This window comes from Nasonia vitripennis, chromosome 1 (genome assembly GCF_009193385.2).
Source record: "Nasonia vitripennis strain AsymCx chromosome 1, Nvit_psr_1.1, whole genome shotgun sequence".
Classification (NCBI taxonomy): domain Eukaryota; kingdom Metazoa; phylum Arthropoda; class Insecta; order Hymenoptera; family Pteromalidae; genus Nasonia; species Nasonia vitripennis.
Window position 1 is genome coordinate 4142483 of NC_045757.1, and position 25613 is coordinate 4168095.

At 43.4% G+C, this 25613-nt stretch overlaps 8 protein-coding genes across 18 annotated transcripts in view; 4 read left to right on the forward strand and 4 right to left on the reverse strand.

Annotated features, from left to right (window-relative positions):
• Window positions 1-32: 32 nt before the first annotated feature.
• On the forward strand, window positions 33-4011 carry LOC100116447 (probable ATP-dependent RNA helicase DDX56). The gene is made up of 7 exons (XM_001600893.6): window positions 33-231; window positions 313-1917; window positions 2095-2538; window positions 2618-2877; window positions 2954-3146; window positions 3220-3524; window positions 3595-4011. The coding sequence occupies exons 2-7, from the start codon at window positions 1819-1821 to the stop codon at window positions 3959-3961; spliced, it is 1668 nt and encodes a 555-aa protein (XP_001600943.1). The 5' UTR covers window positions 33-231; window positions 313-1818; the 3' UTR covers window positions 3962-4011.
• On the reverse strand, window positions 3996-5602 carry LOC100116485 (protein PBDC1). The gene is made up of 4 exons (XM_001600918.6): window positions 5009-5602; window positions 4682-4747; window positions 4548-4607; window positions 3996-4475 (listed from the first exon to the last, which is right to left on the reverse strand). Exons 1-4 carry the CDS (start codon window positions 5027-5029, stop codon window positions 4113-4115), a joined length of 510 nt encoding a protein of 169 aa, XP_001600968.1. The 5' UTR covers window positions 5030-5602; the 3' UTR covers window positions 3996-4112.
• Window positions 5183-6854, forward strand: LOC100116522 (eukaryotic translation initiation factor 2B, subunit 2 beta, 39kDa). The gene is made up of 6 exons (XM_001600945.6): window positions 5183-5387; window positions 5496-5582; window positions 5644-5925; window positions 6006-6162; window positions 6229-6623; window positions 6704-6854. Exons 1-6 carry the CDS (start codon window positions 5323-5325, stop codon window positions 6774-6776), a joined length of 1059 nt encoding a protein of 352 aa, XP_001600995.1. The 5' UTR covers window positions 5183-5322; the 3' UTR covers window positions 6777-6854.
• A 47-nt stretch (window positions 6855-6901) lies between these two features.
• On the reverse strand, window positions 6902-9637 carry LOC100116555 (TM2 domain-containing protein CG11103). 6 transcript variants are annotated; one of them, XM_032597260.1, is made up of 5 exons: window positions 9390-9637; window positions 8428-8747; window positions 7817-7994; window positions 7654-7741; window positions 6902-7577 (listed from the first exon to the last, which is right to left on the reverse strand). In XM_032597260.1, exons 3-5 carry the CDS (start codon window positions 7963-7965, stop codon window positions 7248-7250), a joined length of 567 nt encoding a protein of 188 aa, XP_032453151.1. In that variant the 5' UTR covers window positions 7966-7994; window positions 8428-8747; window positions 9390-9637; the 3' UTR covers window positions 6902-7247. The 6 variants fall into 6 exon arrangements, with proteins under 6 accessions (XP_032453151.1, XP_032453145.1, XP_001599624.1 ...); XM_032597254.1 differs by having other exon boundaries at window positions 9386-9521; XM_001599574.5 differs by lacking the exon at window positions 8428-8747 and having other exon boundaries at window positions 9386-9507.
• Window positions 8328-13198, forward strand: LOC100116584 (suppressor of fused homolog). The gene is made up of 7 exons (XM_001600988.6): window positions 8328-8662; window positions 9411-9503; window positions 11051-11387; window positions 11471-11706; window positions 11796-12050; window positions 12136-12343; window positions 12436-13198. The coding sequence occupies exons 1-7, from the start codon at window positions 8442-8444 to the stop codon at window positions 12499-12501; spliced, it is 1416 nt and encodes a 471-aa protein (XP_001601038.1). The 5' UTR covers window positions 8328-8441; the 3' UTR covers window positions 12502-13198.
• LOC100678352 lies at window positions 12997-14336 on the reverse strand. Its single transcript, XM_003424916.5, has 3 exons — window positions 14061-14336; window positions 13783-13989; window positions 12997-13713 (listed from the first exon to the last, which is right to left on the reverse strand). Exons 1-3 carry the CDS (start codon window positions 14214-14216, stop codon window positions 13531-13533), a joined length of 546 nt encoding a protein of 181 aa, XP_003424964.1. The 5' UTR covers window positions 14217-14336; the 3' UTR covers window positions 12997-13530.
• The window catches only part of LOC100116798 (protein neuralized), a 55824-nt gene continuing 43587 nt past the window's right edge, over window positions 13377-25613 (forward strand). For 2 of the 6 annotated variants that reach the window (XM_031921890.2, XM_031921894.2), the window contains exon 1: window positions 13377-13520. In XM_031921890.2, the coding sequence (XP_031777750.1) occupies window positions 13409-13520 (112 nt within the window). In that variant the 5' untranslated portion in view covers window positions 13377-13408. Of the gene's footprint in view, window positions 13521-18384; window positions 18547-19268; window positions 19630-25613 lie in introns of those variants that run through there. The other 4 variants (XM_031921889.2, XM_031921892.2, XM_031921893.2 and 1 more) reach the window with 4 other exon arrangements.
• LOC100187732 (uncharacterized) lies at window positions 14685-16275 on the reverse strand. Its single transcript, NM_001134443.1, has 4 exons — window positions 16203-16275; window positions 15593-15772; window positions 14919-15033; window positions 14685-14820 (listed from the first exon to the last, which is right to left on the reverse strand). The coding sequence occupies exons 1-4, from the start codon at window positions 16273-16275 to the stop codon at window positions 14685-14687; spliced, it is 504 nt and encodes a 167-aa protein (NP_001127915.1).

Here is a 25613-nt window from a genome sequence, read left to right on the forward strand (position 1 = left end):
ATTAACCATTTTCTTCTGACACTTGCAGAGGAACGCCATATTCACATATTATGAAGAATTGTAAGGTTATGTTATGAATCGAATAAATACCTGCACACGTAAACAAAAATGTAGTGCTAAGAAATGATTAAAATTCATCGTAATTTGGAAAAATGTAGTGTCAAACAGCAAAATCCGAAATCGAATTGAACAACAATTTTCTCGAATCCAAAAGCTTAAATTTAAAGAAAGGCAAGTATCTTAAGTATATAAGATAATTGTACGACCCTAAGTATTGACATTATACTCATATGAACGTTCACTATCATCCAGAAAAGTAAACATGGAGAAACAAGGAATTGCCACATTCTTCAATCAGATCACGGAAGACACAGTATTCGAAGATACTGAAAATTGGTTAGTAGATGAAATTCCTTTCGATTTTGTGGAAGAAAGTAAAGTTAGTCAGTCCAACAAACCTGTATCGGATGTAGCAGTAGCAGCTACTAGCGGATTTCAACAAGACTCCGTAAATCAACAGATTATAGCAGTAGATGGAATTCCGTTCGATTTTGTGGAAGAAAATAGAATTAGTCAGTCCATCGAACCTGTATCGGATGTAGCAGTAGCAGCTACTAGCGGATTCCAACAAGACTCTGTAAATCAACAGATTATAGAAGTTGAAGTTCACAGTGAAAATAACAACAATGATGCAGCAACCAATCAGTCCCTGCTACAGCCAAGTCGTTCTTTCGAGATGCCATCTCAGCAATTGCAATCGATTGACTCAATTTTCTCGCTAGGTGGCCAGGAATTTTTTTTGAACAACTGTGGATCCAAGCGTTTAGTAATTGGAATCACCAGTCCTTCTATACCAGAATTAAAAATAACTTTTAAAATCCATGATGTAAAAAATGGCTGGCAGATCTCATTTGGTAAAAAAACGTGGGATAGAATTGTTGCATGCGAAGGAGAAATCAGGATGTGCATGGACAATAACATCATGGTAGAGATTTTTAACAGTAATAGAATTCGCGTAGAAACACAAATGATGTATCATCAGTGCTGCGTACAAATTTTTGATTACACAGAAACTCATATAACCATGATGAAGCCGACATTCATGAAAATGATGAGTTTGAAAGAGGAAATTGAGAACGTTTATATTGAGCTTCTCAGAAAAAAGAATGACGTAGCTAAAAGGATAAAGATGTTTGTAGATATAAGCTTTTTTCACTTGTTTAAAAGTAATAATGTAGATAACCGACATAACTATAACTGGGTGACTTTGTTCATGAATCAATCGTCAAACTTTTTAGAGTTGAGTAACTCTGTCGCTGCTACCTGGGCTCAGTTAGGAAACTGGATTGCTGAAGAGCATGCCCAAGATCTCACCAACGAGCCATAACATTATCATTCATTAGAAAAAAAAAACTTAATTAGTCTTAAGTTGTTTATTTATTTTTGTTCAATGTTTAATTTCTTTGATAAATCATTATTCAAAATCATAGTTATAAAGAGTTGTAACTATATAAAATTTATCGTTAATTCATATGATTGAGAAATTTTATAAAGTGCATAGTTTATATAAATATTTTTATAAGGAGAAGCTATATACTTGTACTGACTAATAATAAATTAGATGTATACATAAAATAATATCGAGATCTCAAGATTTTCCAACTATCCGCATACACTGTGGTATAGAAACATTTGACAGAAATCTGCTGTACCGACTAAAAACGTCAAAACGTCGAGGCTCCGGAACGCACTATACAGTGTAAACACGTGGTAGTCGATTGCAGGCCACATTTTTCGATCGTCGTGTAAAATATCAAAATGTCTTCTACTAAATCGAACGAAGATGTTTCAGAGGAGGAAACCGAAGAGAAGACGAAACAGTTTCACGAGCTTGGCTTGGACGACAGAATATTAAAGGTAGTTTTATCGTGATTAATTAGAGAAAGATCGGTTATTTTAAGGTTAAGTTTATCAAAACAATATCGTATGTAAAGTGGGAATTTTTCAATAATGCATAGTTTAGCAATTGCTCTAATTCTTGTACATGGATTCACATCACATTACGTTTCTTTAAAAACTTGATGATTTTAACAGGCAATTGCCAAGTTGGGTTGGCTCGAACCCACACTTATACAGGAAAAGACCATTCCTCTAATCCTAGATGGTAAAGATGTCCTTGTAAGAGCCAGGACAGGCTCTGGAAAGACAGGAGCTTTTGCAGTACCTCTGGTCCAAAAGATCCTGTCGAACAAGGAAACACAACAGCACCAGCAGACAACTGGCCTGATTTTAGCTCCCAGCAAGGAGCTGTGCAAACAAATTCACGAGGTCTTTGTAAACCTCACCACAAAATGTAGCAGAGAAGTTAGGTGTTTGGACATCAGTCCCCAAGTAGAGCTTTCTGTACAGAAACCTCTGTTGGCTGAAAATCCAGACATTGTGATCGCTACCCCAGGTAGAGCTTTGCAGCATTTGAAGGCCAAGAATTTAAATGTCAAGAAAAGCTTGGAGACTCTGATTATTGATGAGGCTGATCTGGTAAACACTGACTTGTAATTTTCTTTTTTTACCGAGCAATTTTCAAAGAAATATTAATATTTCTCGGTGAACTTTCCAGATTTTCTCCTTTGGCTATGAAGAAGAAATCAAAACACTTTTAGCATATTTGCCAACTGTTTACCAGGCAATTTTGGCTTCTGCCACATTGTCTGAAGATGTATTGTCACTGAAAAAATTGGTTCTTCACAATCCTGCTATTTTAAAGCTGGAAGAACCACCATTAGCGCCACCTTCACAATTGGCACATTATACCCTGGCAGCTGAAGAAAATGACAAAGCTGCAATTTTGTATGCATTGTTAAAGTTACACTTAATAAGGTGAGTTTCTCAAAAATTAATACAAATAATGTAATTTGTTGAGATTTATTAAAATAACTAAAAATTTTACTTTTAGGGGAAAGTGTATTATTTTTGTGAATACTGTAGATAGGTGTTACAAATTAAAATTGTTCCTGGAGCAATTCGGGATTCCCACCTGCGTTTTAAATTCGGAATTGCCAGCTAGCTCGAGATGTAGAGCAGTTACACAATTCAATAGCGGAACGTACGACATAATCATAGCTTCTGATGAGAAAGCGTTGGAAGAGGTATGTCTATCAGCGCTAATAACTTTTTCCTGTACATTAAAAGATAGATGATTAATATCATTTTTTCGACTAGCCTCACGTTATGAAGCAGAAAAGAGGCAAACGTCGGAAAGACAAAGAATCTGGTGTGGCTCGCGGTATAGATTTCCAGTTTGTCTCCAACGTGATAAACTTCGACTTCCCTCTCGATATAAATGCGTACATACACAGGGCAGGACGAACTGCCAGAGGAAAGAATCAGGGAACAGCCCTGAGTTTTGTAGCAATCAGGGAGCGACCGATGCTAGAACAGGTCGAGGAACAGCTGAAGAAAGATTATGGTCAAGAAAACCTGTTTAAAACTTACCAATTCAAACTTAACGAAGTAGAAGGATTCAGGTAAATATTTATCCTCTATGCAATAATAAGCTACTTATTTAAAAATTTATAAACTACTGATTGATTGCAGGTATCGATCGAGAGACGCCTGGAAGGCCGTGACGCGTATCGCGGTCCGCGAAGCCCGACTAAAGGAAATTAAACAAGAAGTTCTGACTTGCGACAAACTAAAAAGCTACTTCGAGGACAATCCGCGCGATCTTCAATCGCTCCGACAAGACAAAGCTCTTCACACCGTGAGACTCCAAGCCCATCTAAAAGACGTTCCAGAATACATAGTACCAGCTTCGTTGAAAAGCATGGCAAATATCGGCCGCAGAAAGCGTAAGTTCAACCGGGATGCAGCCGCCTCTGGAGCAAGCGCCGCCAAATCGAAATATCAAGCTCGAGCTTCCAACCCTCTCGCTGCTCTCACTCTCGCCAAGAAGAAGAAGTAGAGTAGTATTTTGTACATTGACTTTAATAAACATGTTTTTTTTTTAAGAAATCTCTCGTTACGAATCGTTTATTCAAAAGTATACAAGGCAGTACGATTATTATAGTATCAAATATATCAAGTCGAATTAGTACGTTTCATATACACAAGTCTTATGGCTTAGCTTTTTCAAGCTTCTTTGGCTTGAACTTTTGCCTGATCTGGTCATTGAAACCCTCTCTGTTTCTGGCCAGTTCAATGGCGTAGAACTGTATCCTAGAGGTCAGAATACTGTTCTCCTGGGAGTAATCTTTGCTACAGTCGGCGCGCAACAATGTACCGAAGCTGTAATCCTCGACGACATCCTTGAATTGCTCGCAGAAAGGTCGCCACCTGGCTTTGCCTGCTTCTGACTTAAGTTCGTCTTCGTTTATCACGTCGACTTTAAGGTCTTTAAAGAATTCTCTGAAGGTCTGATAAATCTGATCGTCGTGAGGTGTGAGCTTTAAGAGTTTGGGGTCGACTGAACACAAAATCTGTGAATGATTTTGTTGTTTGAGATACAAATGACATTGATAGGATAAGTTGAGAAGAGAAGCAAAACTTACATTGAAGTACACTTCAGCATGTTCAAATGCCTTCATGGCCCACATAGCTTCAATAGTTTGCTGTTAAAATATTATTGTTATTAATTTTATGAAAAGTTGGTTTTTAAATGGTCATTAACAGAAATAAAACTCACATCATTTTCGAATTCTTCTGCGGGTCTGGATAAGATACTTGACCCAGCCAACAGTTGATCCGCTGACTGAATTGAGAGAAAACAAATTAATCGTAGAACATACTATTAACAGTAATATTAGTTTATTAAATTATAATTATACTCTTTGATCGCATCTTTAATAATAACAATCAATCACAGATGAAATAAAAATAAAAAATTTAAATATCGATTGTTTGTATCAAAAGATGGGTATTGGAAACAAAATATAGGTTATCAATAATAATATCCCTAAAAAATGCAAAGAAAACATAATAAAACCAAAGCAATGAATTCTTGGATACTCACGACATCCTCAATTTTAGCCATGTCTTCAAAAATCCAACAAACTCTTATCTAGACTTCTATTTTCGAATTTTTAATCGTCTGCAATTTCGGAGCACAACAAACACGTGAAAAATTCAGCAACAGTCCACGCACATATGGCATATATATATATATATATATATATATACACACTACCATAACTAACCTAACCTGAAACGCGAGTGTCATCAGCCATCAGTTCCGAAGTCTTTCTCTCTGTTTCCGAACAGATTGAAACAAATTTTATATACAATACTCGGAACCAGGAAGAATATCCGGAACTTGATGCGGTAAAGATGATCTTGTCCGAGGATAAGGTTCACGAGAGCGTTGTGAAACTCGCTAGGAGCATAAATTATGGGTGAGTTCGTAGCATGTAAACAAAACCTAAAAACACCCTTTTTTCGCACGCGAGCCTGGCTTATGAATAATTTTCCCTCCCAAATTTTAATAACTGACGTTATTTTAGCGATATCAAAGGCACCTACGAGATAGTGATAGCGACGATCGCGGTTTTGAAAGAAATCGTAACAAACACGGAATGGACCACAGCTAAGTGAGTTTGTGGTTACAACCAATCTGTTTTCATTGAATCATCCTGTTATTTTTTATTTTAGAAAATTGATGGATTCGATAGTGATGAATGGGAAGCATCTCATTGAATCTGCACCTATAGAGGCATGCATAGGAAATATGATACGCCGAGTATTGCAAATTATAAGGGAAGAGTTTTCATTGGAGTTGAAGAACAAGACAGATGAGACGGATCCCCAGGAGTCGTTGCACAAAATTCTCACTTCTGAGGGAGACAAAGACATTGATTTTAACAGAACCGTGCCTTCTCTCAAGTCTGCGCTGATAGAACATATCAGTGAGTTTGAAGCTGAGCTTGAAACTTGGTATGTAACAAACTTGTAGTCAGATAAGAAAATCTGTAAATATAAATTGCACATTACCATTATTGGATTGTGTTTTGCAGTGGAGGAAATATCACACAACAGGCTTCAGAGCATATACACTCAAATGAAATAGTCATGACCATAGGTAGATCAAGACTGGTTGAGCAGTTCTTCAAGAAGGCAGCGGAAACTCGGGCTTTCGAAGTGATTGTAGCTGAAGGAGCTCCATTCTTAGATGTAAGAATTCAACTGTTTTTCAAACAAAGCATTTAAGACAAGTATTGAGACAATACTTACTTTCAGGGCCACGAAATGGCAGCAAATCTGGCAAAAGCCCATATCAAAACAACCCTGATCTCTGATGCCGCGATATTCGCGATGATGTCCAGAGTGAACAAGGTCATCATAGGCACTCACACAGTCATGGCCAATGGTGGTCTCCGGGCAATCACAGGTTCGCATACTGTAGCACAAGCTGCAAAGCACTACTCGGTACCTGTGATGGTGCTTTTGCCCATGTACAAACTGTCGCCGCTGTACCTGTGCTCGTACGAGCAACACGCCTTCAACAAGCACGTCTCACCCTTCCAAGGTGTCATCAGTGGAAGCAACACCGCGATTATGGAAAAGAGTCAGTCACACAACCCAGTTTTCGACTATGTGCCGCCCGATCTCGTAACCCTCTTCATCTCGAACACGTGAGTTATATTAGAGTTTTTACGGTATACATGAATTTAGTAGGATTTTATTTTATTTACTCGGCGTTTTTTTTTTTCAGTGGAGGAAACGCACCGTCGTACATTTACAGATTGATAAGCGAGCATTACCATCCGGACGACTACGATTTGTAAATACGCGTGACGTAAAACTTGTCTATTGGAGATCCTCAGCTGCTTATTCTAATAAAAACATTATTTTATATATTATAACTGTTTGACTGTTCATTTTAGGGTAGAAAACTAGTACAACCGAGAGATTGTTTTCTTAGAATTATTTTATTTTATTTACATCTTTGTTTAATACCTAATACACGTATGTACAAATACATAACAAAATTCTCGTTTATTATACAAAACACCTTGGTTTTACGAAATTTTAACAAAATTCGTTATATTACTCCCGAATGTTTTCTTTATCTTCACAAATCTATAAATTGATCATCAACCTTTTAATAAAGGAGCAGTATCTGTTCTATAGCGCAACTGACATTAATTATTTATTACAAACATCAACTTATTAATTGCACTCTATTCTCTCATAGACTCATAACATTAAAATAAAAATTCTATTTGCTGCTCAAGTACTTATGAAAATAAGTCTCTTCAAACGTAAGGATTCCAATTGCTGCCATCCTCTGGCTGCAGGGAATTAGTCACCAGCAGAATAACATCCACTACCCACCAGACTCCAATGCCACCAAGAGTCAGCAGTTTTCCAACTGCAGTACCCGTCTGTCCAAGGCAGAATCGATCCATGCCTAGAAAACCCAGGAGGATGCTGTACAAGAGTGTTGTTGTGAAGTAGTGTCCGCTGTACTTTATACACGGTACACCTTCCCTCAAGAATGTCCTGCAACCATGGCACTCTATATCTGGCAGAACTGTACAGAAGACCTTTGTCTTCTCCACGTCTTCGTACTTAGAACCACCAAACTGTAAGAGCAGAATTTTCACATGATCAACCCCTATTTAAAGATTTGAAAAATATACTGAGAGATTCAGATCCCACCTTGACACATCCCATGCCCACTTCCTCCTTGGCAGTCTTGTTACCCTTGTGGTCGATTGGATCATCGCACTCTATAAACTCCTTGGGGCTGCGAAAATCAACCAGTTAGTAAACAAAGGCAAATAACCTCAGAAGTATACAACATAGGTAGTATAAGACTTACAGGAACTTGCAAAGAACGAGTGGTCCCTCAGGCCTGTACTCAGGCTGCGGATCCGTAGTCTTGTTGAGAGCCATGACGATGAGGCAGTCACGCGGACCAGGCCACGACAGCAGGATCGCGCAGCCCAACAACAGCTCTATCAGCCTCATCTCATCGACGTCGGCATGTTCAACTTAACCTGCGTATAACAGAGAATAATCCATTTTTACTACGTACATACGAGGTTAACATACCATTCCAAAAGCACAAATCCATCGCACAACGAAAGAAGCCGAAAAATCCGCAAAAAAAACACCTGTTAAACCCTTTGCAAAAGCTCCAAAACAAAGCAGCCTACAAAAAGCCTCCCTCAAAGACCATTATCTTCTGACGTTTCTCTGTGTATCCGCGTATTCCGTATTTCCGTATATACAACGAATAATCTCCAGACTCTCCCCACCCTTTTACACGCATCCTCAAGGAAAGACTAGGTTCGCTCCATCCTCGCTCGCTCTCCTTGTGTGGCTTGTGTCAGTCAGTCAGCTCCGCGCAGCGGCTTCGTACGATCGTACACTTACACATACGCGAGTTTCGAGGTTAGGTCTCGATCATTTCTCAAATACAATACTTACACATAGACGGAATAATGTACGGCGAGTCGAGGGAAAGGGAGGAATTTCCCGCGGGCAATAATCCTTCAGCTCAGCAGCAGCAGCAGCAGCAGCAGCAGCAACAACAACAGATTAATGGTGGTAATCCCATGGCCTCGACGGCGGCTCTTGGACTGGAAGCCCTGCACAGCCTCTGCCGCGAAGTCTACCCGGAGCAGCTCAATCCACTCACAGTCACCGCTGTGGTCAAGTTCTGGTATGAGATGATGAAGATGCTTCTTTCTCCTTCTTCTTTTCCGCGCCACGAGAGGATGAGATTCGCGTTCGGTGTTGTATTTGAGCTGTGTATAAGATGGGCGGAATTTTCGTCGAGTGTTTACATACACTTGTTGCGCGAGGTACATTTTGATGCGGGTTTGCTCTATTCACCCTGCGCTTAATTTTTCGCGAAACCTATAGTGTGCTTTTTATCCACGAGTTTTTGAAAGTATATACTCAAATTTTAATTTCAAATAAATTTTCTCGAGCCGATGCGAATAACAGCGCTCTAACGGTCCAAGTTATTAAACGACGCACAAGCATATAATACAAGTATAGGTATATACACAGTCACTCAGCTGTTCGGTCTCTTGTTCGCTAGCTCACGTCCCACAGTCTGTACTACGTACGTACAATGACGGAGACGCGCGGTGAATTATTTATTTTATAAGTATATTTCAGACTACGACTCCTCTTGTTTGTTACACCACGTCCGGGACGCTCGCGATCTTTTCTACCCCAAAATTCCTGTACACGCGAACGTTCGAAATCCATTTGAAAATCCTCGACTCGACCGAGCGCGAAAATAAAAATACAGCGCAATAAGCAGCCGAAAGGGCTAGTCGCGATGAGGAAAATAAAAATTCGAGCGACTGGAAAAACCGCATTCCCTCAACTGCTGCCAGAAGAGAGCAGCTATATGCCCACCCGTAACACTTACTCACAGTGGATGCTTTTGTGCGCAGGTTGGGTGGTCCCGATCCCCTGGACTACATCAGCATGTACGAGAATCCCGGCAATCCGGAGCTCGGCGTCCCGCCACACTGGCACTACGTCAGGTACGTTTTATTCCGTGTGTGCGTGTCATATATATATATATATATATACACACACACACACATGCGGGGGTATCGAGGCGTGTAAAAGTATACGCGACGGGAGAGAAGAAAGAGACGAGTGTCGGAGAGGATGTGTCATTGGTATCGGGGGACGACGGCGTGGAAATGAGAGTTGAGGTGTTTGTACTTTAATTGTTTTCTCGTTTTTGTTCGGGAATAAGATGTAAGTTTGATTGGGGCCGGTTTAACCCGGTTATTATGGAATTTTCGAGACGTTGACTTTATACAAAATAAAGTAACGAAAAAAATTTCATAATACAAATCTGTCGCAGGAAAGAAAAATGTCCTGCGTTCACATTCCAACAAAAAAAAAAAAATATAGCAGCACGCGCCTTACATCCATCTTTTCCTCGACGCGTCCATATTTTTTCTGTATAAAAGGGGAGAACAGCTTCCTCATACCCTCTCGGGTATTTACGCCGTAACGAGAGAGGGACGCGAGGGGGATTTGTATTATATTAAGAGAAACTCGAAGAGGAAAAAATGTCTGTGTGTATTTCTGAGGGAGGGATGAACGCGCGTGTGTACCGGAAAAGGTTTTTCCTTTTACGCGCTACTGCAGTAGTGAATATTAGAAACGCATAGCGACGGCGCTTTGTTTGCGGAGATTCTCGAGAATACCCCCCCGCGAAGAAAAGACGAGGCGGCGAAGGTTGCTCGAATTTTCAGTGTTTTGCAACGGCGCTCGCTTCTCATGTTTACGTATTATTTCAATTTGGTGCAATAGGATTTTCAAATATATAGCATGTCTTGAAATTTATTTAATTTTCACGATCGATCGCTTTCTTCCCTGTAATTATTATCGGCGATAGTACGAAGAAAAATAGTGAAATAATTTCTCATTCTTCTTCAACAGTCCTTCTCGTAATTCGATCGTTTTCAATTTTCATACTTTTCAGATAATATAATAATAAAAATCCCAGGAAAATTCAAAAACCCACAATCACAGCGCATCTCCTCGAATTGCCGGAATCTCAGAGAGAGAGAGAGAGAGAGAGAGAGAGAGAGCGCACCGCGTATATAAAGTACTTACTTTCGCAGCTGCCCACATCAGTTCTCTCAAATGAGAGAGAAATGCAGAAGTCTCGGCGCGCGCGACACGCGGCTAATAATAACCGGGGCGCGTGGCACAGAGGGGAAAGAACTAACTAACTAACTAACTTACACACTGTCACCGGAAATAGAGGAGATTTCTTCCCCCTTCCGAGTAGGTGGTGGTACGCACGGCTTCCTCCTTTTTTTTCGCGGCGCCCGGTGCAATCGCTTTCTCTCTCTCTCTCACCCTTTGCTCGACGAAAATATAGCCGCGTTTATAGAGTTGGCTTTTTTCGGGTGTCGTTGTTTTTGGGAGGGGCGATAATAGATTTTTTTTTTTTTCGGGACGACGGTAAGTGGTTTTTTGCCGGGGCTATTTATATTGAGGCTGAAGTTCGACTTCGAAATAGATTTGATTATTGATTTACAAGATTTTTTTTCCCTCCTTGCAGCTTCGGCCTCTCGGATCTCCACGGCGACAGTCGTCTCCACCCGCGCACGGGACCGGGTCAGCTAAGTGGTTTCGGCTTCGAGCTGACCTTCAGACTGCTCCGCGAACGCGGCGAGAAGACACCGCCAACCTGGCCGGCAAACGTCATGCAGCAGCTGGCTAAATACGTCTTCACCTCTAACAACATGCTGATGCCGGGAGATTTCGTGTCCTGGCACTCGCCATTGGACAATAGCAGTAACGGTGGTCCTGGAGGCAATCGTCCCAGTAGGATCAATCAGATATTGATGGGACAGGATCCGCAGTTCCCAGAGATTGCTCATACGCCACACGGCGATGTAAGTCGAATTCGGATTCCCTTGGGAGTATGTTTATTTTCTTTGGTAATTTTGTACACTCCGAATTCTCGAAAATATTTCAGGTATCCTTCGTGCAGATCGTCGGAGTGACGTCGGAAGAACTGCAGGCTGCGCAGCACTGGAACGGCTTGGGTGTCGTGAATTTGCTGAAGGCAGCGCGGGGCTGTGGCCCTTGGTTACTTACCGATATGCGCAGGACTCAGTCCATTATGGAAGAAGATCCGACCGTTGCCGAAAAAGTTCAGAGCGGTATCGCGCGCGAGGGTTCCAATCTCAGTGGCGTTTCTGCCAAGTGCTGGTGAGTTTCTTTGAGCTAGTTAATTTTATGTGCTACCGGTTAATGTAGAAGATGACGATTTTTAATTTTGTCATGGGATTCGATTTTAGGTGGGTGCAGATGGGCGACAAGAGCACGCAAAAGTACCGCGAACAACGACAAGAATCGGATGAAGAGGACGACGGAGAGCTCGAACCTGAAGAAGAGATAGACATCAAGCCGAATATCAAGTCCGAGAGACTGTCCCCTTGCGAACAGGACGTGAAAATGTCCGTCGAACAAGACAGCAACGGGCTCAAAACGCTTATGGGTCTTCACCTTACTTTCAACCTTGAAGCTGGCACCCTCCTGCCTTTAGCGATAAAGTGAGCAGAATTTTATATGCGTAAGCTGTAGAAGGCGAGTTCAGAGCGAAATATTAAATTTCCATTCGCATTTCCGTTTCAACAGAGGCAGAGTTATGCACGGAAGACACTTCACCTTCAAGTCCATCCTGTCGCACGCAGCCGTCACGCTGGTGCCGCCTTCGGTAACCGGGACCTTCGCAACCAAAGAGAAGCCTTACGCTGTTCAAGATCCCTGGCTGCAAGTACTTTTGCCTGACGAATTGACCGAGAGAATGGCCCAGGAATTCCAGGTGCTCAACGCTCCAGAGCAGGTACTTTTCGCGTCTTTCACACCGTTATGGCTATAATTTCATTCCGATTGTTAAGTTGATTTTAACTCGTTGTTGTCTTTATTTGTTGACAGCTCCAGCTACCAAAAACTTTCACCTGGCCTGAATACAAGCTCGCCATTACCATTGTCAATGACTGAGTAGCAAAGTATTGCAAAATAGCACACACCGTATTCCGTGACTTTTATACAGATAGTATGAATTTTTAAACCGAAGATATAGAGCGGTTTCACTGGTGGAATGATGATCTTTACTTAAACTTTGCATGCGACGTGTTTTTATGTTTTTTTTTTACTATATTGACTCAATTTTCCTTTTACTCAAGGAAGGATTGTAGGAAGTAATTAATTGTATTAGCAATTTTGCATTGAGTCCGCGGTGTGTGCCTTAAAAAGAGAAATATATCAATCTATCTATCCATCCATCTACGAATGCTCTTTTAAGTAAAGATAATTTCCGCCAGTGCGAAATGAAAGTATTACTAAAGTGGCCTTATCGCGAATGAATTCGGCCTTTTGTAATTTAATTTATTACTACTCTATTGTATCTCACACGTACTATTTTTACTCTACTTGATCAACGATCATAGACAAGACTTATTTATATGAAGAATATCGAACCTTTTTTACATGAAATGTTCTCAAATATTAACCACAACTGTAGAAGCATCATATTTTGTACTGAAATTTTAAAGGTTTGTAATTATACGTATTGTTAATGACATACTCTGCGCTAGAACAAAGTATTTAACGATGTATATAGGATACGATTTTATATTATACACTGGGCGAAATCTATTGAAGAAGCGTTAGATAATAAAGCCTTGTATATAGCGTATGTATTCAGTTTATTTTCGTCGATCACAGCAGACACTTTCTTCAAAACAAAACAAAGCTTACTCGCTTCGATTTACAAGTATACACGGGCTCACAAGGCAGTCAGTAAACTCTACGCGTTCGTAAGGTCTACATCGTTTGCGTTTCTAAGTGTGCAAAGTGTGTCTAGTTTTATTGTGTAATGCATAGTGTCAGTTAGCGCGCAGCTTCAATGATCAGTTTTAAACTTCCATCTGCAATTTCAACGCTCCGAATCACCTCCAAATTTTACAATATGACGACCGTAGAATTCAGTCGCGACTCGAAGAAGACCACCGACGGAGGTAAATATTTTTACCCGGACTCGTGATAGGCGTACAGTTTCGGCAATTCGAGTATCTTCTCTAGTGCGTTACTCAGCAGTTTTATGCCGCCTATCCAAAACAGTAGGACGACGCAGATACTGACTAGAGCCTCGAGCCCTTCGCAGCCTAGATTCAGTAGTCCTCGTACCGCTTTCAAACCTTTCGTCAATACCTGTTGCGATTTTTAACTATTGTAATTAGGATACTTACTAATGAAATTTGCGCGAGTTTGTTTACTTACTGTGTCGAGAGAATCTTCGTAGGTCCTGTAGAGGACCAGTCCGAGAACGAAAGAAATAATGCTAGGAAGTAGTTTGCCCGTCTCCTCAGAGCTGCTGTTGTTAGGTTTATCCTCGAGGAAAAGAGGGTTAAGCTCGAGGGTTATATAGCTGTAGATCCAGTTGAAAAGACTCGTCGGCCAACTGAGTATTTGTTTGAGTCGCGAACTCTGTGCGATTTTTTAAAGCACTTTTCGTTATTATTTTGCTTAAAAAGGAGTTTTCAATTTCACGTCCTTACCAGAGGAGATTTTTCATCATTGTCAGATTTCGTAATCGAGGCTTCCGATATAACGGTACACTCCTCGTATTGGTCGTCTTCATCGTCTTCCTGACGTTGAAGCTGTGGCTGCTTCTCCTCTACTTTGAGATTCGCGACGCGATGTCGACGAGACATCCTTAATTTTTTACTTTATACCGAGTAATTTAAAAAAAAATTTAGGGTTAAAGCGTCATATCCGTCGGAGGTTAGACTAAAGAGAAAAGACTTGAAGTGCGCCCGATCGACGATCGTACTTTTTTTTATAGACAATGTCAAAGAATCATTTCGAACGTTCATATCGTGTGAATAAATATTTTATTAATATCTTATCCCCCTATAATGTAATAAACAATGACTTAGTAATCTAGTAAGGCAGTTTTGCATTGGTGCGTCGAACAATATAATCGATATATCTTACATCATACTATATCGTATAATAATAATACAAATACGAATGTATAATCTTAAATCTCGAATAGTCATAACTGGAATATAGCAGACCGATTAACGAGGAGACAATAGTCGCTTCTCTCAAACAAAAATTTAACATTGCCGAACTTCAGCTTTCGGACATGCATTATCCGCTCATCGAACATTTAGACGTCATAGCGGTGACGAGACCAGTTGCAGCGTACCGACGATGACCAGTAACAGACTCAAACTCGTCGTGGGTTTGGAGGTCGAGGCGAAGTTGCAGGCGTCCGCGTCGCTGCAGGACTGCACACAGCCTCGTAGATACCTGAACGACAATTGGTATTATAAATGGTATTGTGATATTTGAAATCATAATTTCATAATGTATATTATGGGACGAGCGACAAGAGAAAGCCATATCACCTGTTTTCGAAGTAGAATCCACCGCAGTGAGACATTCGTATAAGTTCGGAGTCGGTTGTCAGCGTCCCGCTGTCCAAGGCACATGTTCTCACCGTCAGAGTCGTCCCCGTGTCAACTGTGAATTAATCCAATTAGCTACTTACGCAAGCGTTTAACACGTGTTATGGTTATTTTCAAATTTGCCCGTTAAAATTCGAATTTAAAGAACATAATTTTAAACTAAAAGTTCAGTATGCTAAATACGTCTATAAATCTTGATTTTGAATAAATTAAAAGTTTTTATTTCACGCAAGTCATACATCCCGATTACTTCTAATCTCATGGCCATCGCAGTTGTACTGCTATAGTAAATTTAGCATATCGACCTTAGCTCCATTCGAAATTCAATCTTGTTCTTTCAATTTTGAAACCAAAGGCCTATTTTTTTTTTTTTTTCATGTTTCACCGATCTTCATTATTCGTTACGAAATTTTCCTTATCATCCCGCAATGAGTCGCGAGTCGATCCAAAAAGAAACGATCATAAATTTTCAATTATCACAGCCGACAACGCAATCCATCACCTGCTGCTAATCATCCAAAGAGCGTCACGAGATCGTTATTTCTATCGATTTCATGCCGAAAAAACTGAATCTTGTACTTTGCAAGTAATGTATCGCTTCGAAAAGCCCTTACCGTATCTACCGGCGAGCTTGATGCAAGCGGTGGCAGGAAAGAGGCCGTCGCGGCCCTTACGACCACCGAGACACGGCGACTGCAGGAACTCGAGGCTTCCGTTGTTGTGAAAGGGGTCATCGCAGGACTCGTTGTCGCCCCCGATCGACACGCACTTGAAGCAGTCTATTGCACCGCCTCCTAAACACATTACGTAACACATCGTGCAATGATGACAATAATGAAAAACACGAACATATACTATTGTACGCGGTCATTCGTGTACGTATCGAGTCTATTATTGGAGTTTATACATTGTTGCGAATACACGCGTCAAAGGTGTGTATAGTCGATATTCGATTGGCTTTTTATTATCGGAGGATCGATCGTCTTCTATGGTTGGGGTAATTACCGGGCGGATTGAATTCGACCTTCTGTCAGTTACGTATATAGAGCTCAACACGTGGTCAGGACAGATTGGCTAATGTTGGATAATTCAACTATGCAAAATACCGATCATCTACAATTGGCTTAATTAATAATAATTCGCTCTCGATTTCGTCGCTCCCCCGAAGCCACCAAACAAAAACAAACACACTATAATACCGATCGCATCATCAAAACAACTCACCGCGCGCCATCATGCCAAGAACGATCAGAAGAGCGCCGATCGTCCTCCATCCGATTCCTGCACTGATGGTCATTTTCATCGCACACACAAGCGCACTAGCCGCACAGCTGCATACGCTCTACAACTGCACAGACGTATAATATCGCATGCAGTAGCAGCTCGCGATCGATATATCCACACTGCGCAACCTGCGAAATCGAAACTGTGTGCGACTTCAGGTCAACGCTTGCGCCATTATTGACAACTCGAGTTACGTTACGCTAACGCAAACATTGACATATAACATATAAGTATAGTAGAGAAGAGGACGTCGACGAAGTTTAGGGCGAGGAGGAACTCCTCACCGGTGGCGAATCGGCGGACATAGCTCGCGCCTCTGCTTTTTCTATACGAACGATAGGGAGGACGATCGCGGACTGAAGGCGCGCGATCCTTATAGACCGACACTGCGCCGAGCTGTTGTGCCGACGAGGTAACCAAGGAGACCGGCTATGTGCGCGCGGCTCTCTGCAGTGTGTAGTCCTGCTTGGGCATATTACACTTGCGGGTTAGCGCGCGCGCGCGCGCGCCGATGCCGCTGTGAGTGTTGAGCTGGTTTTAACTATAGCTCTGCTGTCAGTGTTCTTATGTGCGGGCTGAGCTGCTGCACTTTTGGACGATCGGACGCGATCGAATGCTACTGTTCACGGCTATTCAATTCGATGACCTTGTAGTCAACTCTCGTGTTATTTTTAGTTGATTTGATCATCGAGTAGGAATCGTGAAAAAATTTCAATCTTCTACCTACCACGAGCCGTAACACAGTCAATTAGATCGTTAACCGCGCTGGGCGTGGATACTTGCGCGCTTTCAGGCAAATTTAATTAACATCGCGACGAACACGTTTTTTTTTGTTTTGTTTTGTTTTTTTTTTAATAACCCCCTTGCTCCCACCCTCCCAACCCTATGTATACGTATGTATCTTGGAATCGATAAAAGAGCCACAGGTGAATAAGCGTCGCGCGACCGTAAGAGGCAATTTAATAATAGCACCGAAAAAAAGAACATCACCTACACACATGTGTTATATATGAGGCTCGAGAGGAAGAGCGAGGCGCGGGAAATATTTCTTTGCTGAATCGATATTCTTAATCGCCTATGGTTCTATCTCTCTTCCCGGTATATATATATATATATATATAGCGTTATAGTAGAATAGCTAATGTAACTGTATACCTGATCTTCTTTAAGAGCAGCTCGGTAATGATCCAAAGGGGACGATGCACTCGGTATGATTGACAATCTCGCGGAAGTGGACAGCGAGCGCAGCTCTTGCCAGACTCGTCTCGTTTTTATATACATACATTTTTCCGCGCATACTACGACTATATTCGCGACATTCTTGTATATAGATATACACCATTATTCGTTTATACAGTGCGCGAGTGAGGAAACACACGCGATCACGCGAACTGTGCACCAAGTGTAATCGTGACAAATCGCCTCCTTACACACACACACACACACACACACACACACACACACACACGCATAGATTAGACATTATTAGGTACATACACTGAATTTCGAAATTTGCCCTGAGAGATTTTTTCTTTCGAGAATGACTCAGCGGGTCGAAATTCGGCCGGTTCATTATTATTCCGCGCGCGGCTCAAGAGCTGCGGTCTGCGTTTTTCGAATACTTCTTCGATTTTGGGCGAGTGTAACCGCGAAGGCGAAAAAGAGAGAAGAGCGAAGTAGAACCGAAGTCGAGAACCGGAAGGATTGGTTTTCAGGCTTCTGAATAACGACTAATGTAACAAGTTTCGCGCGTGGACGAGGCGAGATGAGACTTTGTATAGGTGGGGAGAAGCTTCCAGGTCAATTGACTCTCGCTGCTAGCTGTTCTATACACCGCGGTTATGGCAGGAATTTAGAATTAAAGATGACCGATTCGATTTTCCTGTGCGCAAACTTCAGCGCCCCACCTCGCCGCATAGAAAATTGAAGGTCAATAAGGCACCTATTTTAGTAATTAAAACATCCGCCGTACAAAGCGCCCTATACACCCCCCCCCTTCCGCAACTTTTTCACGCGTGCACCGACCCGTCATCCGTCGCTTGTTCCCTTGGCCCTTTGCGCAAACTAAGTAGTATTAGTAATAAAGAAGGTACGAACATCTAGATTGTATCATCAAACCAAGTGTACTTTCAGTGTCTCTTAAAAATGGCAAAACGCAAGAGAAGTGATTCGAATTTAGATGAAGTTCTGGAGGACATATTTAAAAAAGCCAGAGAAGAACTACACGAAATTCCGACTCGAGCGATTGCCCATAATCCTCTAAGACGAGCTCGAAGGAACGAAGGTAAGAAGGTTTAACGTTTCTTCTTAAAAAACACTTTGTTTTGACGCGATGACTGCTATTTCAACGGTCTGAGAGGGCACAGCGTATAATAAGACGTTCTCTCTGAGCTCTTCTCCGATTCGACTTTTCGCGGAAGCGCATTAAAAAACACGCGGCGTCGAACTCTGAGAGAAAAACCGGTATATCTTCAACCCGCGTGCCCGGTGCTGTCTCTCAAACTAGGCTTTTTCGTCAAGAGAGTCTATCCATCGTAATAAATTTCGAAAGCAGCAAATTGGCACTGATAGAGCGACTCGTCAGAACGACTGGATCCGATAACCATAAACTTCAAAGCAATCCAATTAACGAGTCGCAGCGACACCTTACCTGCATCCATCGGTCTGATAAAGAAACCGTTCCTTTGTTCTCGAAAACCGCCTTGCGTGAGGCCCTGCAACGCCACCTCTCTCTCCCATGTATAGCAGTAGGACCCACGTCGCGCCGCTATATACACTACACCGCGTCGCCCCCCCCGCGAGAGAGAGAGAGAGAGAAAGAAGCAGCCGTAGGTAGTTCTCACATCGCGCGCAGACTCGCTACGGCGCACACTCCTCGCGACACTCACTCTCTCCCCTCTGCAGTCACTCACCCGCGCACGTATGTATACACACAGCTGTATATCTATATAGGCGAGCGCGCACTATAGGCTGACTGTATCAGAGGGAGACCGAACTGTACGGTATTACAAACGCGAGAGTAGTAGGTGTATAACGGATCGACCGCGAGTGCAGTCCTCCGCGACATCGAAGCGTATGTAAGTGTATTATATACATACTGAGAGGCGGACACAGCTGCCAGGAATCAGTCCGGCGTCGTCATGCTTCCTGGCGCGACGGCTTCGAAGCTCGCGCGACGTCTCTGATAAAAGACCGGAGGTCTCTCAGCTCTATCTCTCTCTCTATCTCTCTCTCTCTCTCTCTCTGCGTGTCGGAAGAAAATCGTCGTCGTCTGGTGTCTGTGATCTTCTCTCTGTTGCGGCCGAGACATACATCTCTTGCATCGGGAGGATGGGACAGTCGTCGAGCAACAACACCGGCCACAGTGGTGAGTTTGCGTGTCTCTTTTCAAAAGCGTCGACATGGTTTCGAGTGAATTTTCGAGCGATCAGGTGTTTCGCGGACGACTGACACTTGTCGGTGGTCAGGGAGGCTGCGAGTCTTTTTGGTTCGCCTGTATAGTGGAGGATTTTGAGGTTAGCTCGAGAGGGTGAATTTTGGGACGATCGGAGGAGGCAGCGGACGAGGCGATTTGTTTTCGGTGGGAGGGAGCGAATGAAGAGGCCTCGGAGACTGCGACTTGGCAACGGTCCACGGACCGAAGATTTGAGGTTAGGCGCGAGATCAGGTGTTCTGCTCTCTCTCTCTCTCTCTCTCGCGAGCGGCTGTTATTGTATGATTCGACGGTCGAACAATGATTCTCTTCTATACTCATTCGTTAAAAATCACTGTACCTCTCGGTTTTCAATCCAGAGCGTCTAATCATAACAGAGAGCATCATCGTTTCCTCAGAATATCCGAAACGATGACAATCACCTTTTCAATCGAGCCGGGAGGCTCTTTTAAAATTTGGCACGCGCACAATAGGCGGCTCTGCATGGTATACGCAGTCAGGACCACAGAATTCCCTCTCCCAGAAAGCGTGCGCTGTACTTACGAAGGGAGCGCGCTTTTTGGGGTCATCGATTTTTCTTTTCGAGGAAACGCGCGCCCCGTACGAAAACAAAACTAGGTCACCGGGCTAATCGAGTTTGTCGTGCGTAGCCAAAGAGGGCTTTCTTTGACCGGTCTCAATAATTGTTGCGCTTACGGTCATTCCGTGTGTATCAAGTAGATACACCGTAGAGCATTATTTTTTTTTCAGCTGGCTCTTTTTCCGCCTAATCTCGCGTCAGATGCTTTTTCTGTCGAGAGGTTAGGGAGATTACGTTGGCCGATACTGCCTCGCGTGATTAATCGCGCGTGTTCTTATGCAATTTCGCGATTTTCACCGTGCTCACCGAGCTTATCCCGATACGATGAATGAAGTTTGAAGCGAATTGTATGTAGCGTACAAACACATAGTATCTGTGGGAAGCTTGTATAATGGGAGAACGTTTCCGATCGTTCGGTTCTTATATTACTTCATCTCGTTCTTCTTACACAATATACGGCGATAAGTCGGTGTCTTCGGTCTGTTGCTTTTTTTTGCGCGCAGCTGATTGTTGTTTACGAAAATCGCGCGTCGACTCTGTCGGTAAGTCGCTGCGGTAAGTTTCTCTCTTAACGACTGCGGGTAACTTACCCACCGTCGCGGGGAGATGGCATGATAGCGGCGACATCTGGATAGTAGGGGATTGAGACGAGGGAATGAAATCGGCGCTAGTGCGGTGTGTTTACGTGCGGTTCGAGCTGCAGCTGTGCGTGTTTTTCAAGCTAAATTTGAATGTAACGTTTTTTTCGGGGGTCTTCGACGCACGATTTCGTTTGCTTGGAGAATGCATGCGAGCGTTTGAGAATTTGTACGTTAAAGCTAATTCATCGCTTGAACAAATAATAGTGATTCCGATTTTTCATAAAAATATTACTTCACACGAGCATCGAACCAAATTCCCACAGATCCAACCATCGCATCTTCCAACATCTGCAAAATTGAAAGTCCTCCCCGCCGTCCGCAGCATCACCTTTCCAAACTCCCGCAGAAAAAAAAAACAAAAGGATTATACCGTCCGCGCCAGAAGTTCCCGAGGTCAGCACGTGAAAATCTGCTTCGCACGTGTAGATCTCTTGTCCTCGCACCTCGAATTCGTTCGTTCGCACGATCTCCACTAGCGATTTCCATCGCCGTCAGAGCACTGAGCACCACATTGCCACCACATGTTCGCTCTAGCTTTCGCGTCACTTGTGTCGGCGGTACCTGCTCGTCTCCGTGTATAACTATATACCTGGAGTTTTCAGCACAAGACACCGGACATCTGGCGGGAAATCTGTTGTTCTTTCGCGCCCACGAGAGAGACGCTTTTCTCAAGCGACTTTTTTTTTTCCTTTACGAGAGCACTTCCTGAACGAAATTAGAGTTTTACGACTTTGGGGATTTAACTGCAGCCCTGCTCTTTTCGGGGTTAGGCTGTGCACCGCGCGAGAGCGTGGGATAGGTGCGAGAGGGCGCTTGTGCGCGTGGAGAGGTTTTTTAAGAAGGGTTGCATGAGAAGCTGAGCTCTCGATGTAGTTTTTTAAGGAGTTCCGGTGTACGCCGGGCTTTTTACGATTATGCCGGGGGAGTCGTGGGAGTGATTCCGGCTTTTGTGTGTGTGTGTGTGTGCGTGTGTGTGTGAATCGAGGCTCGATCGGGACTTATTGATGGATGATGCTCTCACGACTGTTTTATGAAGTCGGGGACGCTTGTGAGAACTCGTTTTTAATTCGAATACGTGGAATTTCTAATAAAATTCTTAATTACAGCGCTCGCGCGCGCAGGATTGCGAAATATTTCAATAACGCCAGTATATCTCACTCGGATCGTACATATTGAAATTTTTTCAAAGTGAAAAAAAAATTCCCTTACGAGCGCAAAGAGTTCAACGGCAAAAATTGCACACAGAGCAACGACCGTCGCAAGATACTGACCCTCGCGCTCGTATATGCAATTCCTCTCTCATACACACTGGCAAAAAGCCTCACGAAACGAGCACCAGCTATGCCTAACTGTATACGTCGCATTATCTCCCTCCTCCGTATCCAGGCGCTATACACACTCGCACACACACGTACACCCACACACACGCGCGCGCACACACAGGCACTCTGTGGTTTTTCTCTCCCGAGAAAGAGAAGGCCCTGCGCTCGCTCTCTTGAGAGAGCCGTGTCTGCCATATGACAATAACATCTGTAGGAGCTAACGCGTGCTTTTCGAGCGACGGGCCCCCGAAAAAGTGAGCAGCTTGCAGGCCGCACCGCAGAGAGAGAGAGAGAGAGAGAGAGAGAGAGAGGTTCTGTCTAATTTTTTGGATTATTCACGACGGAGAGGCTTAGGTGCGCTGTGTGGGTGTGTAGAGGAAAATTAATTGGATTTTGAGAGAGAAGATCGTGTTTTTTAGGAATGATGACGATGATGGGCTTTTTTGAAGTATAGTGGGGTGCGTGGATTTGATAAGGGCGATAAAATTAATTCGGAGACAGATGCTGGATGCGAGGAAATAACGAATTCAATAATACTCGACATCCAAGCAACATCGGAGCGCGCGTAACTTCGTCAAAAACCGAGTTCGACGAAAGTACACCACTCAAAGAAGATCCTCAAACTCTCCCCCATGCACAACACACTCGTACGACTTTCCGGATACTCGCGCTCGCGCTCGCAAGTCCCCCCGTTTCGTATACGCGGAAGCGCGTATAAGCCGCGCACGGGTGTATATGTATATATCAGTATAGGCACGGCTTTTCACGCAGGGCAGCGACCCAATTCCTCGGCTGCAGCGATATATTTATAGGCGCAAGCCGCCGTCTCGTGACGCACGAGAGAGTGCAGTCCTCGGTATGCGACGAGGCTCTAATGTATCTACTCCCTCTCTCTCTCTCTCTCTCTGGAAATTCAATTCCGAGGCAAAGGGACGGGGGGAGGTTTTAAAAGAGTCTACGACGATATAAAAAGGGCTTTGCGATTTTTTTTTTCTTTACGCTGCGAGGGCTGGCGCTTTGTTGTTTTAAGAGATAGGATAGGCGACGTGGGGTAGGTGGAAAGTTCGTTTTTTATTTAATTCCAGAATAAATTGCATCAATTTTCGCTCGACGCTACCTTTGTCTCGTTGCACATCGAATTTTTCACCCCGGGACGTATCAGAATATCAAAAATAATCTCCAGTTCGGCAAGGCAAACTCACAGCGAGTATACACCAACCCATAGGCCCGAACTTCTTTCTCCAGCCTATTAATATAATCCCGATATACGCTCGCCGAAAAAAACCCAAGCTCACTTTTTCTCTCTCGCGCTCTCACTATACGTGCCAATGGGCGAGTCGTAAAATTCTTTCGAATACCCCACAGCTGAAAATTTTATAGCTCGCGAAATATGCCCGACACTCGTCGCCTTAATTCATTTCTTCCTCTTGCGCTCGCGCAAACAGCGCATATACTCTCTCGCTCGCGGCGAAGACACACGTACACTACGCATACGTCTAAAAATACACAGTCTCTCACGTGCGGCGAAACGCTGCGTGATATCCTTCGCTTGGGTCGTCGCGCGAATGTTGAAAAAAGCTTCAGAGACCCCCTCAAAGAAGAAGATTCTCGGAATAACGCGCGTGTACAATTCTGTAATAGAAAACGATCAAACGGCTGAATTATTCACGAGGCGGCTGATGCTGTCCGTGGAAAATATTGACCGTGATTTTTCCGGTTCCAGTTGTACGGGGTCTTTTCATCTACCGCGACTTTTTCCTCTCCTAATTTCGTTGCTCTTCTCGCGACGACGAGAGCACTTGGCTCCTTTGATCTCCTCGTCGCCAAATTATGTTGGTTTAGCTGCCACCGAGGCGACGCTTCGCTGTTCTGTTTTTTCCTTTGCTCTTGATTTCTCTTATTTCCTGTTTGGGGTCGGAAATACAGCGAGTTTTTAACGCTGAAATACTCTATATTTTTAACCGAATCTAAAATCACTTGATCCTTCGCACAGCTGACTCTCGTGCCTGCACCTTTCATTCATTCCACCAAAATCTCGAAGCATTTTTTTTCTCCCACGTAACTGGCCGAATGAATGAACGAATAGGTGTCGCGCTCGCATTTTCTTATTCTGTGATCTCTCGAGTGGCTCGGCTTATTGTGTCCATTCAGAGGCGCGTGCGATGTCCCGCCGAGCTAGCTGCGTGTGTCACGAGGCGGAGCAGTTGCTCTATGGGTTTTTTGTTGACGGGAAATGGTCGCGCGAGGGCCACCGGCCGAGATTTCACCGAGAAGCGAGGTGTCCTGAGGGACTGATGTGACAGCGGGAAAGAGAGTTGCGCGATATTCTGATATTGCATATTCGATGATTTGGTGGTATTTTTTGATTTTTCAGAGGAATAAATATGCGGTATTTTTGCGCTGCATCTGTAATTTGTTTAGTATAATTCTGTTTATCTTGAATTTCGTAGCGATGCGGTCATCAGCATTATTTATTTAAAATACACACCCAGAGCGTGCGTTCGAACAAAAAAATTAATGCTAGACTCGCAGCAGCGAGGAGACCACCGCCTCACAGTCGGCACACACGACCTCCCTCAAAGCACCAAACATTCGATTCAGTCAGTGTATATACAAAAAAAAGTGTGTCACCCTCGCACGCAGTATAGGTGTTAAAAGAAGCCCGATCAGAGCCCACACCGCGGCTAGATCACAACAGCCATCCCTCGCTTCTCCTCGGGCTCAAATGAGACAAGCGCGAATAATCGCGCAGCGTATCGCGTCTCATTCAATCCCGATTACCCCGTACAATGGAGCCAAAGGTCCTTCGTGGGTGTCTGTCGGCTTTCCACAAAGATCCCGTCCGGACTACCGGCCTTTAAACGCTTTAACGCGCGGGACTCATTACGACGAGCGGCGCGTGTGCGGCGGCTGTGCAGAGCCGAATGTCGAGAGGCTTTTCCTGCCGGGGGTGTGGTTTTATTGATAGATAGACGCAGTTTCGGCTTCTATTACAACACTGTGCGGCGTGTGCGGCGGTTTTTTCGCTCTGCTGCAGACGAGGCTGTTTGAATTTCGTATAATAACAAAAGCTGTATAACAGAAAAATTCAAAAGCAGCCTTCGAACGTTTCACTTGCGCGGACTGTTACGTAAACGCTCTTCGCGATAAGTAAAGCTAATTACCGAAAACAATAGCACAGAGTCGCAGTGAAAACAAATTGGCGTTTCTCGCGCAAGAGAAGTGAAAAAACAAGCTTTGAACGCGGTGGGAAGTCCGGCCAGCTGATCACAGGCGCTAAAGCAATAAACCTACAAAAAGCAATACGCGTTCGATTCATTGAAGCCGCCAATGAATTTAGCCTCGAGAAAACACGCGTATATAGAAGAGGCGAGA